Here is a 16643-nt window from a genome sequence, read left to right as displayed (position 1 = left end):
TCTAGAAGAGAATCTGTTTCTTTGCTCATTCAGGTCATTGGCAGAATTCAGTTCCTTATGGGTGTAGGGCTGAGGTCTCCATTCCCTAGCTGGCTGTCAGCTTCAGATCATACCCAGTGTTTACAGGCCACCCATGTTCCTTGGCTAATGGCCCTCTTGCTCCATCTTCAGAGCTGATAATAGTGGAGCAAGTCCCTTTCATAATTTGACTCTTTTCTGCCTCTTTTTCAGTTTTTGTGCTTCACTCTTCTGCTTTGCTCTTTTGCTTTTAAAGACTTATGTGATTAGATCAGGGCTACCTGGATAACCCAGGATAATATTCCCATCCCAAGATGGCTACCTTTAATCACATTCACCAAAATCATGCACACACCTCCCCCCCCCCACAGCCACGCCACACAGAAATTACCATTTCACAGGTTCCCCCCAGAGATTTGGGCAGGAACATTGTGTTGAGTTATTGTTCATACTACCACACCCATCTTTATCTTTACCATTTTTCCTAAAGAACGAGGATCTAGTAAAGTGGGATAAGTTTGATCTAATGGAATTGTAGATTTTCTTTGGATGGAAATATACTTAAAACTAAGAAAAGCATGATTAAGGACTCAGGGACATAAAGGTCTGTGTGTGTTTATTATTTATTTATTTACTGACCACACCTTACATCATGTGGGACCTTAGTTCCCAGACCAGGGATCAAACCTGCACCCCTGCAGTGGTAGCAGAGTCTTACTTGCTGAACTGCCAGGAAAGTCTTGGTCCATGTGTGTTTAGAAGGATGGATAGGTACCTGGTTTGAATGAAAGGGAGATGATGTAGTAATGAAGATTTGAGATAATGATGCTAGAAAGTTGGACTGGGAGTGGCATGTTTATATCTTTGAATGATGTGCTCAGGAGTTTAGACTAAATTCCATTAAATTCAGAGGAAATGTTCTGACCATGAAGCAGACAGCTGAGAATCCCATATGATTATATCTGTACTAAAGTCCATACATGAATTTCAGAGTCGGAGGACATATATTTTGTGTTCTGACCCAATTTTGACTAATTTACTCTCTATATGATTGTTCTTAAGGTTTGATGCAAAACAAGTATAATCATATAAACTTGTGTGTATAGAAATAAAGAACCTCTTGGTGAAAGTGAAAGAGGAGAGTGAAAAAGTTGGCTTGAAGTTGAACATTCAGAAAACTAAGATCTTGGCATCCAATCCCATCACTTCATGGGAAATAGATGGGGAAACAGTGGAAACAGTAGCAGACTTTATTTGGGGGCACTCCACAATCACTGCAGATGGTGACTGCAGCCATGAAATTAAAAGGCACTTACTCCTTGAAAGAAAAGTTATGACCAACCTAGACTGCATATTAAAAAGCAGAAACATTACTTTGCCAACAAAGGTCCCTCTAGTCAAGACTGTGGTTTTCCAGTAGTCAGGTATGGATGTGAGAGTTGGACTATGAAGAAAGCTGAGTGCTGAAGAATTGATGCTTTTGAACTGTGGTGTTGGAGAAGACTCTTGAGAGTCCCTTGGACTGCAAGGAGATCCGACCAGTCCATCCTAAAGGAGATCAGTCCTGGGTGTTCATTGGAAGGACTAATGTTGAAGCTGAAACTCCAATACTTTGGCCACCTGAGGCTAAGAGCTGACTCATTTGAAAAGACCCTAATGCTGGGGAAGATTGAAGACGGGAAGAGAAGGGGATGACAGAGGATGAGATGGTTGGATGGCATCACCGACTTGATGGACATGAGTTTGAGTAAACTCTGGGAATTGGTGATAGATGGGGAGGCCTGGCGTGCTCCAGTCTATGGGGTCGCAAAGAGTCGGACACGACTGAGCGACTGAACTGAACTGAACTGATCACGTACATGTATATATATTTCTATAGGTATACACACATATGAAAATGCCTTGTAAATTATCAGTGTTATAATAATATTAGTTTGGATCTCAAAGTTGACTTATTTCTTATCCACAAGCATGCTGTGAGTTGTGCTTTTTATTATTTGTACCACTTGTTGATTGCTGGAAAGACATTTTCTATTCTCTGTGATTCTTCCGTGAATTCTACTCTTCTTTTTACAGTAGTTACGTACTAAACGCCTCTCTGGAGTCATCACCAGTGACCCCAGTGTTACATCTCCTGTTATCACTCATCTTTCTTAGAATTCACTTATGCCATTCAGTTCTCCCATCATATACTGAATTATATTCTCAGCTAACCTTTGGTATAACTGTACGCATTGTTGTTATTTATAAAGTCTGTTAGGACAGAGATGTAGTCTTTGCTTCTTCTTATTTCTTAGTTTTTCCATTTGGCCTAGGATTTTGTGTAATGAGTTATAATGAAAAAGAACACAAACCACAGTGTTAGATCCATTTGGGTCTAAATCCCAGCTCTGCCATATACCAATAATGTGAATTTGCACTAGTTAATTAATATTGGTGTGAAATCAAGATAATATTTATTTTTCAATGTAGTGAGAATTAGAGACAATATGTATAAAATGCTCAGCATTGGTTGACATTCAATTAGTTTTAACTATGATAATGACGTGAAAATCAGAGTCACTCAGCTGTGTATGACTGTTTGCAACCCCATGGATTGTAGCCCACCAGGATCCTCTGTCCGTTAATTTCCCAGGCAAGAATACTAGAGTGGGTTGCCTTTTCCTTCTCCGGGGATCTTCCCAACCCAGGGATCAAACCTAGGTCTCCTGCCTCAGAGGCAGATTCTTCACCATCTGACCTATCAGGGAAGCTATGATAATGAAAGTGATGACTATTAAACAGTGTTTTTATTTTTTTAACCAAGCATGTGTTCACCTAAATTTGGTTTTATATAGTTATTTACATTGTGATCCAGTTTTCCAAAGCATCTTACGATCATTTATTTATGTTTCAGAACAACTGTGAAAGTGAAGTCAGTTTCAACAACAGTTTTAGTAATGGAAAATTTTTGTACAGGAAGGTTAAAAGAAATGATTAAGACCAGACTTTGAAGGTCTATGAGTGGATCTTTGTGTGGTGAATTTGCCTGCTATGCTTAGTTAACTATTCGCAGTTAGCCTCTTTCACCAAAACTGGAATTCATATTCCTAAAACTATCGGACGTTTGCATATTTTCATCAAAAATTTTCAGTACCTTGATTTTGTAGCAGACAATCTGAAAAAAAGGAAACTAGACTTTTCTCCTGTTGATTTCTTTGTGTGTAATTATTTTCCCTTGCATTTTTCAAGCACTTTTGGAGGAAGTGGCTTGTTTACCTTTGATTACCTTCATTACTTACATTCTTTCAGCTTTCATTCCATTTCTCATCTTGTCACTCAGATGTGACTCTTCCCCCTTCTCTTTTTAAATACATCATGTGTGTGGTTCCATGTGTCAGTAAATTTCAAGGAAAATTCAGCATTATCCTTCTCCAGACAGAGCACTTAAATACAGCAGATAGTTAATATTTGCCAATATGTGCTTTGCTGTGATAATGTCTTGGTGGATGTATAGGTGTTGAAGCCATTTACACCTCCTCCAGCTCAATTTTCTCATTCAAACAAAGGAATCCTGGTCTCTAATCCCCTAGGAATTTAGATGAGTGCAGTATAATACATGTTAATGTTATATAAAAAATAAGATATTTCTATTATTATCTATTATGATACTAATCTATCTTTTTCTTGCAAATAGTAATGGAAGTTTCCTCCTCCCCTGACTTGAATAAATGGTTAAATCATTCAGCCAGTTTTTCATACCAAAAACCTAAAACTGTTCTTGACTTTTCCCATACTGATTATTTACCTTTGAATCTACCAGAAATTTCTGTGGCCCTGTTTTCTTTAACATATTTCCCAGTTTCAGCCACTTTTCACCATCAACTAAGCTACTCTTCTAATGACAATGTTGAAAGCTCATAGGGGTTGAGTATCCACAATGTTCCAGGCATTGCTTAGTTAATACTCATACCTGTGAGTCTGAACCTACTTCATCCCTAAACATAATAGCTTCCTAGTGGGTCTCCTTTTGTGTATTCATGCTACTCTTTTCATGTGTCAATCAAGAAATTTTTTAAAAATTTGTTTCTGGGTGGTATTCAGCTCAGTTCAGTTGAGTCACTCAGTTGTGTCCAACTCTCTGCAACCCCATGGACTGCAGTACACCAGGCCTCCCTATCCATCACCAACTCCCACAGTTTACCCAAATTCATGTCCATTGAGTTGGCGATGTCATCCAACCATCTCATCCTCTGTCGTCCCCTTCTTTTCCTGCCTTCAGTCTTTCCCAGCATCAGGGTCTTTTCAAATGAGTCAGCTCTTCACATCAGATGGCCAAAGTACTGGAGTTTCAGCTTCAACATCAGTCCTTCCAATGAACATCTAGGACTGATCTCCTTTAGTATGAACTGGTTGAATCTCCTTGCAGTCCAAGGGACTCTCAAGAGTCTTCTCCAGCACCACAGTTCAAAAGCATCAGTTCTTCGACACTGAGCTTTTTTAGTAGTACAACTCTCACATCCATACATGACTACTGGAAAAACCATAGCCTTGACTAGATGGACCTTTATTTGGTAAAGTAATGTCTCTGCTTTTTAATATGCAGTCTAGGTTGGTCATAACTTTTCTTTCAAGGAGTAAGTGCCTTTGAATTTCATGGCTTCAGTCACCATCTGCAGTGACTTTGGAACCCCCCAAAATAAAGTCTGCCACTGTTTCCACTGCTTCCCCATCTATTTTCCATGAAGTGATGGGACCCAATGCCATGATCTTAGTTTTCTGAATGTTGAGCTTTAAGCCAACTTTTTCACTCTCTTCTTTCACTTTCATCAAGAAGTTCTTCAGTTCTTCACTTTCTGCCATAAGGGTGGTGTCATCTGCATATCTGAGGTTATTGATATTTCTCTTGGAAATCTTGATTCCAGCTTGTGCTTCTAAGTTTGTAACTAGATTCATTATATTAGGCTCTCTTTATCCTTTGATTCCATCTGTTTACCCATTTGGTCACTTCAGTCTTACTGAAGAGAAAGTATTAAAATACCAGTAACGTGTACCTTATATACAGTGAAATATTAGTCGTAAAATGAATTTGAGTCAGTGGTAGTGAGGTGGATGAACCTAGAGCCTGTTATACAGAGTGAAGTAAGAAAGAGAAAAACAAATATTGTATATTAATGCATATATGCGGACTCTAGAAAAATGGTACTGATGAACCTATTGCAAGGGAGGAATGGAGACAGATGTAGAGAACAGACTTGTGGACACAGCAGAGGAAGGAGAGGATGGGACGAATTGAGAAAGTAGCCCTGATCGTGTGTAAAATTGTACTTTAGCCTTCTTATCCTTAGTTACCACGTTTGTAAATGGAGGTAATGTTTCCTATAATGTTGTTATGAGGATTAGAGATGATATGCAGCAAAGCAAAACATATAGGAGGTGATTGATTAATAACTAATTTTTCCATTTACTTTAAAATTGCTCTTCACTCATTTTAACCATATTTTAATATATATTCATGCTCATATATTTAATACTGTCATATGTATATATACAAAATTATACACACACACATATATATATAATATGTGTGACTTATGCAACACATATGTAACATACATACACACAGACATACACACAAAAGTACTGAAAAGTAGTTTCTCCCTAGGTAGACAACACCTATTTTAAGGAAATGGAGCCTATATTTTAATCTTGTTTTAAAAGGATTTTGCACTCAACTCACTGTGAATGATATATACTGAGTCAAAAATACATAAACTAAAGCAAATTCAAACATGGTTTGGTTTATCCCAGTTAATTTTAGACATAATACACTGCACAAATGGGAGTAGCATTTAGGCACACAAATCCTGTGGATTTTCTTTGCTTCCTGTTAATAGAATTTAGCTTAAATGGTCTGTTGTATATTTCCCTTTGAATTAGATCATTGCCTCAGTTTCATTACATATAATTTTTGTTAACGAGGTCAGTAGGGTTTACAAATGGAAACTGCTTTGTTATAGGATCAAATTATATAAAGGTAGTATTAAATTGGGATTGTGACTATAATGAATTCTGCCTATAGAAGTAACAGGTAAATCTTTGCTTAAAGTATTGAAAATGTGTATTTTGAACAAACTGAATAGCTGCTATCACTATCCAAAACAAAAGGAGAAAAACCCAGAAGTATTTGACATTTTCATCACAGCAAAATAGGTCCGAGGTGACTGACTGTATAATTGTCTCTGTCTTGGTATCTCAGAGTTCATCAGCTCAAACACAGTCCCGTGCCTGTTATCCTTGTCCAACAACCAGAATAGCAAGTCATTTTCCACTCAGCCATCTTCTAGGAGGGCTTCCCTGGTGGTTCAGTGGTAAAGAATCCACCTGCCAAGTAGGAGATGTGGGTTTGATCGCTGGGTCAGGAAGATCTCCTGGAGAAAATGGGAATCCACTCCAGTATTCTTGTCTGGGAAATGAAGTGGACAGAGGAGCCTGGTGGGCTACAGTTCATGGGGTCGCAAGGAGTCGGACGCGGCTTAGCACCCAAGCGTGCACCGTCTTCTCGGAAGCTCTCAGTCATCACTATGCTCTCCTCTTTGTTTCACTGAGTTCATTGATTCATTCACTCATTGGTTTTTTGTTCAGCCAGCAAACGTATAGTGAGCACTTTTAAGTGTGTGTCGATTTCAGTCCCCTGGGAACCCTACTGACTGGTGGTGGAAAGAGTCAAATGCCAATAACCATGCAGACATGTATAACACAGTTATGAAAAGTCCTTTGAAGAAGAGCTTCCTGGTGTGATAAGAGGTTATAATGGAAGGATTTGACCAATCAAGGCTTCTTGCAGGAAGTAGAGATTGAGCTTAAATCTGCAAAATTTTCAAAGGGAGAGTTGTTGAGGCAGGCAGGTGGTCCAGCTTGTGTAAAGTGTCTGTGGTTGGAGGGGCTGGATGAAGTCCAGTAGGTTCATGGTGGGAAGTTGAGGGGAAGAGCATGATCAGAGAGGAGGCTGGAAAGGTGAGCGGCAAACAGACCTTGAGTTGATTCTGTCACCTTAGCAATCTTGGCCTTTCCCCTGACTGTGGTAGAGCACTTCATTCCTTATAACTCCTTTTTTAAACTGAAATTGGATTCAATTCTCCCTCAATTTCAACATTTCTTCCATAGCCATATGGAGTAGAGTGTGTTCAGTTTCCCACTTCCCATCAACCATGGTGTCCAGAAAACTGTCAACATTCTTGCCACGCATTCCAGGCTAATACTCTTCAAATGAACTTCAGTCTGCTTGGGATTTCCCAATTATAATATAACTTTACAACTATAGCCCTTTCTTTAACCTGGGATGAGGCCCTGGTGTATTCAGGCCTTTGTTCTCACCAATTTCTTTTTGAAATAAAGCAAAATTTCATTTCATTACATGCACACAGTATTACCAAAAAGGAGCAGAAATTAAAAATTTTCCTTTTGACTTGAGTCTTTGTTTCTGTTTCCAGAGGAATTGTTCACTGCTTATGTATCTTTCCAGAGACAGTCAATAAATACACCAGCACACATGTATGTTGTGCCTGTGTATATATTCCTCTTTTTCACTTTAAAAATCTTATTGTTCATTTGCAGCCAAAGTAAATTTCAGGTGCATCAAACGTTTGAAATCTTTTTAAAAATGAAATCATATAGTAATTATACAGTCCTGGAAAACATATGGGAGGCTTTTATTTAGTATGGGATTGTCAAAAGCCATAAAAGGAAGGATGGAAAAATTTGACTGCATAGAAGTACAAAATACAATTTTCCTAAAGTGATTTCGAGCTTGAGATTTAACCGTAGGTCAGGCTTGTAGCTCTAGCTTTGTCTTATGGCAACAGCTCCATTTGCAATGTCTTAGATAAAAATAATTCTCCTTAAATACTCTCCTCTACTAGGTATGCTGAAAGACAGTAAAGAATTGTTTTACATTTCTTGATAGCAAAAATAAGACTTCAGAAAACAGAGATGCTTAGTGATCTAACTCATTACTTTATGTTACTAAGTATGATACCCTCAAAATCAAGGTTGTAAATCGTTCACCACCAAGACATTAGACATGTTCTCCAAGTCAGAATTATTAAGAAACATGTATCTTTGCAGGTTCCTTTGTAATTATTTAAGTGTTCTTCTAAGAGAGTTAGAGTTAATTGAAGGTGAGCATGTAATGTTAACGTAATATTTCTCAAATGTTCAGTATTAAAATTGAGTAAAAGTTGAGGAATGAACTGTTCTTTCTGACAGTGTATTTTGAATGAACATGAGTGATAACTGTGTTAGTGTAAATTTCATCGTTCTGATCAAGACTGTTAGAAAGTGCTCTTTGAATATTTGGATTGCTACTGTTTGGAATGAAGAAGTGGGAGCCTGCAGGCACAATATTTTTATATTTTGTCAGCTGGCAGTTTGTTCCCAGTTGAGGGCTGAGTGAGCCTTTGGCTAGTAAGCCTTGCCCAGGAAGCACTGAAGTACAGAATGCTTGTCTTCTCAGTTCGGGCCCTAGGCGTACTGCAGTCACAGCCAGTTGGAATCACGTTAGGTCTTTCTCCTTAAAACCTGGAGGCCTTTTTTCTGCCTAGACTTCCCGCCATGTTTCTCCTTTATTTCCTATTGCAAATCACAGTTCCTCTACTTTTGTTGTTGTTGTCTTTTGTTTGTCAATTCTTTAAGGCCACCACTATCTATTTTATGCAACTTTTTCCCACATATTATCTCCCTCATGCCAATAACATTAAAGTAGATCCCACAAACCTTGATATTTTCAAGTTTTTGCTGAAAATTACTAAAGGTAACTACAAGAAGCCTAAAAATAACAAATAGGAAGGCCTTTGAAATCTTTTCGCATCTCCCAAAGCAAATGGTCTGCCATGTTTTACCTACTGCAAAGACAATAACCAGAAGGGTTTTATTTTCTAGCCTCATATCACCCAGAAGGTTTGGTTGCTCCACTGAACTCTCTTGCCATATAAACAGAATTGCAAAGTGAGATAAAGAAACGCATCTCCTGACATTCAGGACCTGGTCTGGAACTGTCAGCTAGGCCTTAAGGTTGTTATGAGCTGGTGCTTCTCCTGTTTGTAGTGTAAACAGTTTCACAGAGCATAAGCATCAGACATAGATTTTCCCCAAGTCTCTAGTTGCTTATGGCTGGAGAATAATTTCGTACCTTCTTACTCTTTCTTATATATGTGGTAAGAGCCAAAGTCCTCTCATTACTTATTTTGATGTTGAAATTATTTCTGATTTGACCAGTAATTCAGACTTCCATCATAATGATGTAGTTTTTTGGAGCACTTTTCTAATTTTTGGCATGCACAAAAATTTCTCAGGCTCATCTTGGACCTTCTTTTCCTTAGCCCCAAATAGACCAGTTTTCCAAGAAGACCTAGTTCCTTGTAATGGGGAATAGCATTTAAATATTGTAGTTTGGGACACAGAAGTGACATTCAATTTATATAAAATATCTCCATGGTTTTTCTAGGTAAATATTTTTATTGAACTGTAGTTGATTTATAATGTGTTAATTTTCTGCTGTAGAGAAAAGTGTTTTATATATGTGTGTGTATGTATACATTACATTCTTTTAAATATTCTTTTCAAATATGGTTTATCATAGGATATTGAATACAGTTCCCTGTGTTATACAGTAGGACTTTGTTGTTTATCCATTCTGTATATAGCAGCTTACATCACCATCGTTCTTTAATGCTTAATGTACCATACAGGGAAGTGGTAGGGTACAGAGATCATGAAGGAAAGTGTTGTAATACAATCACACACAGAAAATGATAGTGGTTTGAACCAAAAGTAGTAGTAACATCGCCTCTCATGACAGAGTAGGATTGAAGATTGACAGAAGTCACTGAAAGATTATACATGAGTTATGAGATAAAATAGTATATATTATTACTACAGTATTATATATGAATATATTATTATTATTATCATTTAGAGAATGAGGAAAGGAAACTGGGGGAAGTGTTATGCTGGTTAGGGGACAGGACCTGGATGAAGATTGATGTGCACAGGTAGGGGCTGATATATTTGGGATCTTCTACCAACAGGGGGAGCACCTGGACTTTCTTAGAAAGCCTCATTTTGTGAGTAATGCCATCCTGGTGTGCCGTGTGGTGTTATCAGTCTTAATATCTGTACCAAATTTTGGACAGCGGTCTACCTTGAAACTGAGGATAGTCCCAAGCTCTAGGAGTTGTAATAATAATATATGTAATATTTTATCTCATAAATCATATGTAATTGTTCATTGAATTCTGTCAATTGTCAGTCTTAGAATATATCTTATCACTTCTAAGACTGATGATACCACATACATACCAAGATGGTTTGAAAATTTCCTGGATGTAGAACACATGGGGAAAGGCTGTCAGTCATTAAGTCATACGTTAAAAAGTGGAGTCAGACTTCCAATACAGAGCTCCTTACAAGACTTTTTTCTCTCCAAGCAACTGGACTTATAGAGTTGCCATTAACATAGATGGAGAAGACTGTTCAGTGAGTATGTTTGAAGGGAAAGAATCAGACTTTGAACTTAAGCATATTAAGGTTCAGAGTCACTGACGTTTACATGGGAGGCTTTTAAATTTTATAATTTGTTCTTCCTTACAAAATTAAGGGCTTCCCCATTTGCCTGCAGTGCAGAAAACCTGGGTTTGATCCCTGGGTTGGGAAGTCCCTTGGAGGAGGGCATGGCAACCCGCTCCAGTGTTCTTACGTGGAAAATCCCCATGGACAAAGGATCCTGGCAGACTACAGTCCATTGGGTCGCAAAGAGTCAGACACAACTGAGCAACTAAGCACAGCACAGCATACAAAATTAAACTGCCTATTAGGAGGGTCACTGCCTAATTTAAATAGTATTTTTTTCTGTGGTAGCTGATTTCTTTGGACAAAACAATAGGCATGGAAAATAATTTAGAAATAGGTAAATGATATTAGTTTATAACTTCCCTTGAATTTACCAAAAAATGTTGCTTATTGTTTTATGAATTAGAGTACATTATAGCAGTGAAATTTTCCTTATTAACCTAGAAAGCTTTCTGTTCAAAATTAACCTTGTGTTATATTTGAATTATTGTATTTTAAATTGTGCAGGTATTTATGTTTTATAAATGTAAAACAGTGATTCACGTTGTAACTATCTTAAAATATTAGCTATATTGATTGTGTAATATTTTGCCTCATGTTTCCACTTAGAGACATGTCCAAATTATTTTCTCGTGTGTTTAAAAAGAATTAGATTTTAGCGTGGCCCAGTTGCTTTGGAGAAAAACATCTTCAAAACCAATAAATTTGCTTTTATTTCCCAGACAAATTGAAATTGATGGAATCAATACAAATTTCAGTTATATAAAATCAAATGATCTAGTAATTTCTCAGGTTCTCAACAGATCCATGAGAAATATGCACCTGGTAGTCAACACCGGTGTTTCGTCCCTCGGTGATCTTGTGTCTTACAATAGTAGACCTACCACTGTTCTTCAAGTCAGTGGATTTAAAAAATAACTCTGAAGACAACAGACCTGGGTCCAAATTGCATTGCTCCTCTTGAAAATTCAGCAAGTCACTTAACATCTATAATCCTCAGTTTTCTCATCTGTAAATGAGAGGGTTAATGTAAGTGATCTCCATTTCTGTGTAGCTCAAAACTGCTTTAATGTTACAATTCTCAGTCAAGCTCTGTAATTGAACCAGCAAAGGTCTTTTGTCTTACCCTCCAATCTGCTAGCTGAACTGGGCACCTAAATAAAAATAGTTCAATCTTACACCGCAAGAAAGGAAAATGTTAGCAATTAACCTAGAAGACAAGAAAGTTTTGTTAGAGACAGAATGCATAGTTGAAATTTGTTTTCAAAGGCATTGCAAATGTAAAGGCCATTTAATTAGGCAATCTTGAACGTACAGTCCAAGAAGAGCTTAGCACACAAAGTGGCTGGGAATTCTCAGAACACCAGTTCTTCCCCACTGATCTCTACATGGCCTTCCATTCCTCTCCTGCTACTTCTTCCCTCTTAGCCATCTGTTCTCTAAAATGTGAGACTGATCCAGAACATAAAAGCTTTTCTATGAGATTCTATCAAAAGCAGTTTCCAATTCTCAGAACACCTTCCATTAAATGTCTGAATCACCTCCTTCCTCTAATCCACACCAGTCCTCAACCTCCAGTCACTCTCACGCCATGGAAACTCCCATCTAAAAATGAAGTAGGAAGTGGTATTACCAGCTCCCCTAACTGGCCAACTAAGGAGGAAGGAAAACAAAAATTCAAGTACTATAGAGTCACAAAGCAAATGGGAAGCTGATGTCACTACATCAAAACTTTTCCTACTGAAATATTGTCAACCATAGTGGTTATGCTCTATTGAAATATTGGAGCAGGATATTTATAACTTAACTGTGCCTATTGAATTTGAACTGGTTTATTGTTTCCAAAACACTTTAACTCATTCATTTGACTAATATTTACTGATTGCCTGTGAAGGTTCAAGCACTCTTCTAGTGATAGAAACCAGAGGTCCCCAACCTTTTTGGCACAAGGGAACAGTTTTGTGAAATACAATTTTTTCTGTGGAGTGAGGGTGGGGGTATAGTTTCTGGATAATTCAAGCCCATTACATTTATTGTACACATTATTTCTATTATTATTATGTCAGCTCCACCTCAGATCATTAGGCATTAGATCCCAGAGATTGAGGATCCCCAATATAAACAAGTCTCTCTAATTAGTTTAACTTTTTACTATTATTTTTTTCTCTTTTTTGATCAGTAGACTAAAACTCATCAAATATAGGAATGATCCAAGTCACATAACTGATGAGTTATCAGCATCAGTTCAAACTCAGACATTCAAAAGCATCATGCTTTGTCTTAAAGTCTGTAGAAAAGTCTTTATGGGCAACATTGCTTTGTAGGAAAATTGCTCCTTAAGTTCCAAACAACTATGAAATAAATAAGCATTTTGGAGGAATAAAATCTGTTGGAAGGTTAAATATTAGTTGTATATTCATGCCCCTGCTTCTGAGGAAGTGTGATGTATGTTTGACTTCTGATAAATAATGGAGTGCATGGATACTGATGGAATGTACCTTCAAATACCCCATGTTACATAAGTTCTTACTACCCTGAAGATCTTGTTTCAGGATTAAAAATAGAAAGCCTCTCATTGGTTTTCAGATCTAATTTATCTCTTTGAGGATAGCTCACAGGACATGCTGCGTTTGAGGACGATTGGAGTACATTCCTAGATCAATAAAATGATTGATTGCTTTTATTTTGAATGATGCTTGTGAATGAGCTATAGACCAGAACCCTAGAGGAGATTAGGTGAGAGAGAGGCAGGGGTCAGACACCCCAAACTCCTAAGAACACTATGTTTCTTTACATATTAGAGGGAATCTACTCTTCCTACTTTTTAACCTTGTGAACGTGGTGGGAGTGTTTCCTCATCCTTTTTGTTTGTTTGGTTTTTAGGTTACTGCCCACTTGGCTATCGGGAATGTCAGAATGGCAAATGTTTTAAACCGGAGCAGAGCTGTAATTTTGTAGATGACTGCGGAGATTATACTGATGAAAATGAATGTGGTGGCTCCTGTACTTTTGAAAAAGGCTGGTGTGGTTGGCAAAACTCCTTGGCTGAAAACTTCGATTGGGTTTTGGGGGTTGGCTCTCCACAGAGCCTAAGACCTCCCAGAGACCACACACTTGGAAATGAAAATGGTAGGTTATCAGGTTGTTCCAGTTACTCTAATCTTATTCACAGTGAGCATCATATTGTCTTTCCTGAGAGCATCAGAGAGACCACCGTGGTGCCAGGGCAACTAAGTCAAACATTTAATGAGTACCTTTGTCTCCCAAGACTGCAGAGCAGACAACCTCAGATGGGGTGGTGTTAAAAGCAGACATTTATTGTCTCACAGTTTGGGGGCTAGACATTTGAAATCACAGTGTCAGTAGGGCTGGTGGTTCCTGTTGAGGACTTTGAAGAAGAATAATCTATTCCTTGCCCCTCACTAGCTTCTGGTAGCTTCAGACGCTACTCAGCTTGTAGGTGGGACTCTCTTTCTGTCTTTGCATTGTCTTCCCTCTTTGTGTGTCTCTGTATCTTAATTTTCCCTTTTCATTACAATAATCTTATTGGACTAGAGGCCACCCTCATGACTTTATTTTAACTTGATCATCAGCAAAAACCCTATTTCCAAAGAAGCTCACATTAACTGGGACAGAAATTAGGACTTTCACATCTTTTGGGGGGACATTATGTAACATATAACAGTGAGTAATTAAAATTGAATATTGCTTTGATAATTGTAGATAGATGATAACATAGGCTGCCCACAGGTACCTTTTCGAAATGACACATTTGTAATCAATAACCTTGAATTCTACCATTCATTTGATCAGTGGCAAGTCATGTAACTTTTCAGATTCTCAAATCTCTCCTCTGTCCAATGGAGATAATAAAATTTGCCCTAGAGTTGTCAAGATCAAGGGAGATGATCTGTATTTGGGGACAGGCAGTTAGAAATCCCTAAAGGTGCTGTGCAGATGTAGCTGTAAGATCATCTCTGTGAAGGGTGCTTGGAATGGCTCATTTTTACAGTGAGCTGAACTTATTTCTCAGATTCTTTGGTCAAGGGACAAAAGACATTCAGAATAAAGAAGGGATCTTGAATTCCTGGCTGTTACAGAGTAGAATAAAGGTGTTTAAATATTGAAGTTTCACAGGCCTATGGTAAAACAGGGGCTTCCCTGGTGGCTTCCCTAAAGAATCCGCCTGCAATGCAGGAGATCTGGGTTCGATCCCTGGGTCAGAAAGATCCCTTGGAGGAGGGCATAGCAACCCACTCCAGTATTCTTTCCAGGAGAATCCTCATGGACAGAGGAGACTGGTTGTAAAGAGTCAGACATGACGGAGAGACTAAGCACACAGCACATGATAAAACAGAGCTCTCCACGCCAGACCAACCATGCCAAAGAAAGGAAGGTCTGAGTCCCATTCTAATACTCAGCTCTACATATGTAAAATGTTTTGGACATTTGGATAAATAAGCCAAAACTTCAGTATCTTTCCTTGTATGTTGTATATTAAAATTCTCAGCATTTTATTTGTGCACTCAAAAGGTGACTGACTTTGAAAGCATGTCATATTTCTCTATTTATATTTCATAGACAATCTTCGCATTGTTTCACAGTAACTGGATAGTTTGGGGAGTCCATGAAATGATTTCTGTAACTGTCTCATTGAGTTCATGGCATAAATATTCTGTCAGATCAGTTCATCTGCACACTGTGAAGTACTTTGCTAAAAGCACAGACAGTTGGAAATTGTTCTGTCAGTGAGCTGGAGGCAAGGCTATTCGATTTCCTTTCTCTTTCAAGTAGAAATACCTTTGGCAGTTGAGATCCTATGAAATGTAATTAAAAACCCTATGATAGAAAAACTAAAATGATCCTCTCCATGTTATTTTGGCATGATCTGAATCTCATCTTGTTCCCAGGGCACTTCCTTTATCTGGAAGCCACTCCAGTGGGCCTGCGGGGTGAAGAAGCACACCTCAAGAGTGGTCTGTGGCAAGAATCCAGCGCTGCCTGCACCATGAGCTTCTGGTATTTCATATCCGCAAAAGCCACAGGGTCCATTCAGATCCTCATTAAGGTAAGATTTCAGTTTGTGATGCCTCTGAGCTTCGTGAAGTTTCCTACGGGCAGCACATGGCCAAAGGGAATTTGTCACAACTCTGCTGACCTGGCCCTGGGAGGCCTCCTCCCATCAGAGCGCAATGCTGCTTGTAGTTCAGATGTTTGTGGAATTTGGTAACCTGGGCACAGGAACCAGCTTTGAGCTCAACATCATACAACAGGTTGTAACACACATAACTGACTCTCAGAAACTCTTTGTGGTAACAGTTAGTCTAAGACTCACAAGTTTCACTCTATTTAGGTATTTCCTTGCCTATCCTCCTCGCTGAAAGAATCTGGATGATTTGTATATCTAAAAGGAGAGTAGCTATCCATTGTAATTAATATATGAACGATCATTAAAGAAATTAATGTGAAACATTCTGGTTCTAAGCACAGCATACAAAGGACAGGGCTGCTCAGGAGAATGATCGAGGTATGATTACATTGAACCGCTTATTAACTATGACACAGTAATGCATTTTCTTACTGTGGATTAATTAGATGTTTCTGACAGGGCTTTAATTTAGTTTAACAGAGTGACAGTGTTTGGGGACCAAAATAACGAAGTATATATTAATATTAATGAGACTTGGTTCACATGCTTTGACTCTTTGGCAAGTTACAGCAGCAGCAGAAAGGTGGGGTGTGTGTGTGTATGTGTGTGTGTGTGTGTGCCTGCATGTATGTACACACATGTGTGTTCATTTTAAGAATCTCTTTAGAATTCTAAGAAAGCTTACTCTGAAAACATGCTTTTGGGGCTGTTGCTGTTTTCTTACACACGGGCTTTGGTGAAGTACCCCCACACTGATGGACAATGCCTGACCAGAATATCAAAGGCCTCATATGTCTGAATAGCTCATGGCTGCATAGTTCATGTTTTAACTGAAACCTGAGCTAACTTTATAACTTAGAACACTTCT

General features: G+C 38.3%; 1 protein-coding gene across 2 annotated transcripts in view; it reads left to right on the top strand.

Moving 5' to 3' along the window:
• Positions 1-16643, top strand: part of MALRD1 (MAM and LDL receptor class A domain containing 1) — a 596047-nt gene that overhangs the window by 274974 nt on the left and 304430 nt on the right. For both annotated transcript variants that reach the window (XM_088844424.1, XM_055428153.2), the window contains 2 exons: positions 13510-13755; positions 15537-15694. In XM_088844424.1, coding sequence (XP_088700550.1) covers positions 13510-13755; positions 15537-15694 — 404 coding nt within the window. The remainder of the gene's footprint in view (positions 1-13509; positions 13756-15536; positions 15695-16643) is intronic.

The sequence above is a fragment of the Moschus berezovskii genome, chromosome 15 (assembly GCF_049115385.1).
Source record: "Moschus berezovskii isolate FMDL1 chromosome 15, NW_MosBer_1.0, whole genome shotgun sequence".
Classification (NCBI taxonomy): Eukaryota; Metazoa; Chordata; class Mammalia; order Artiodactyla; family Moschidae; genus Moschus; species Moschus berezovskii.
Note: the sequence above shows the minus strand (reverse complement) of the source record. Positions and strands in the feature narration are given on the sequence as shown.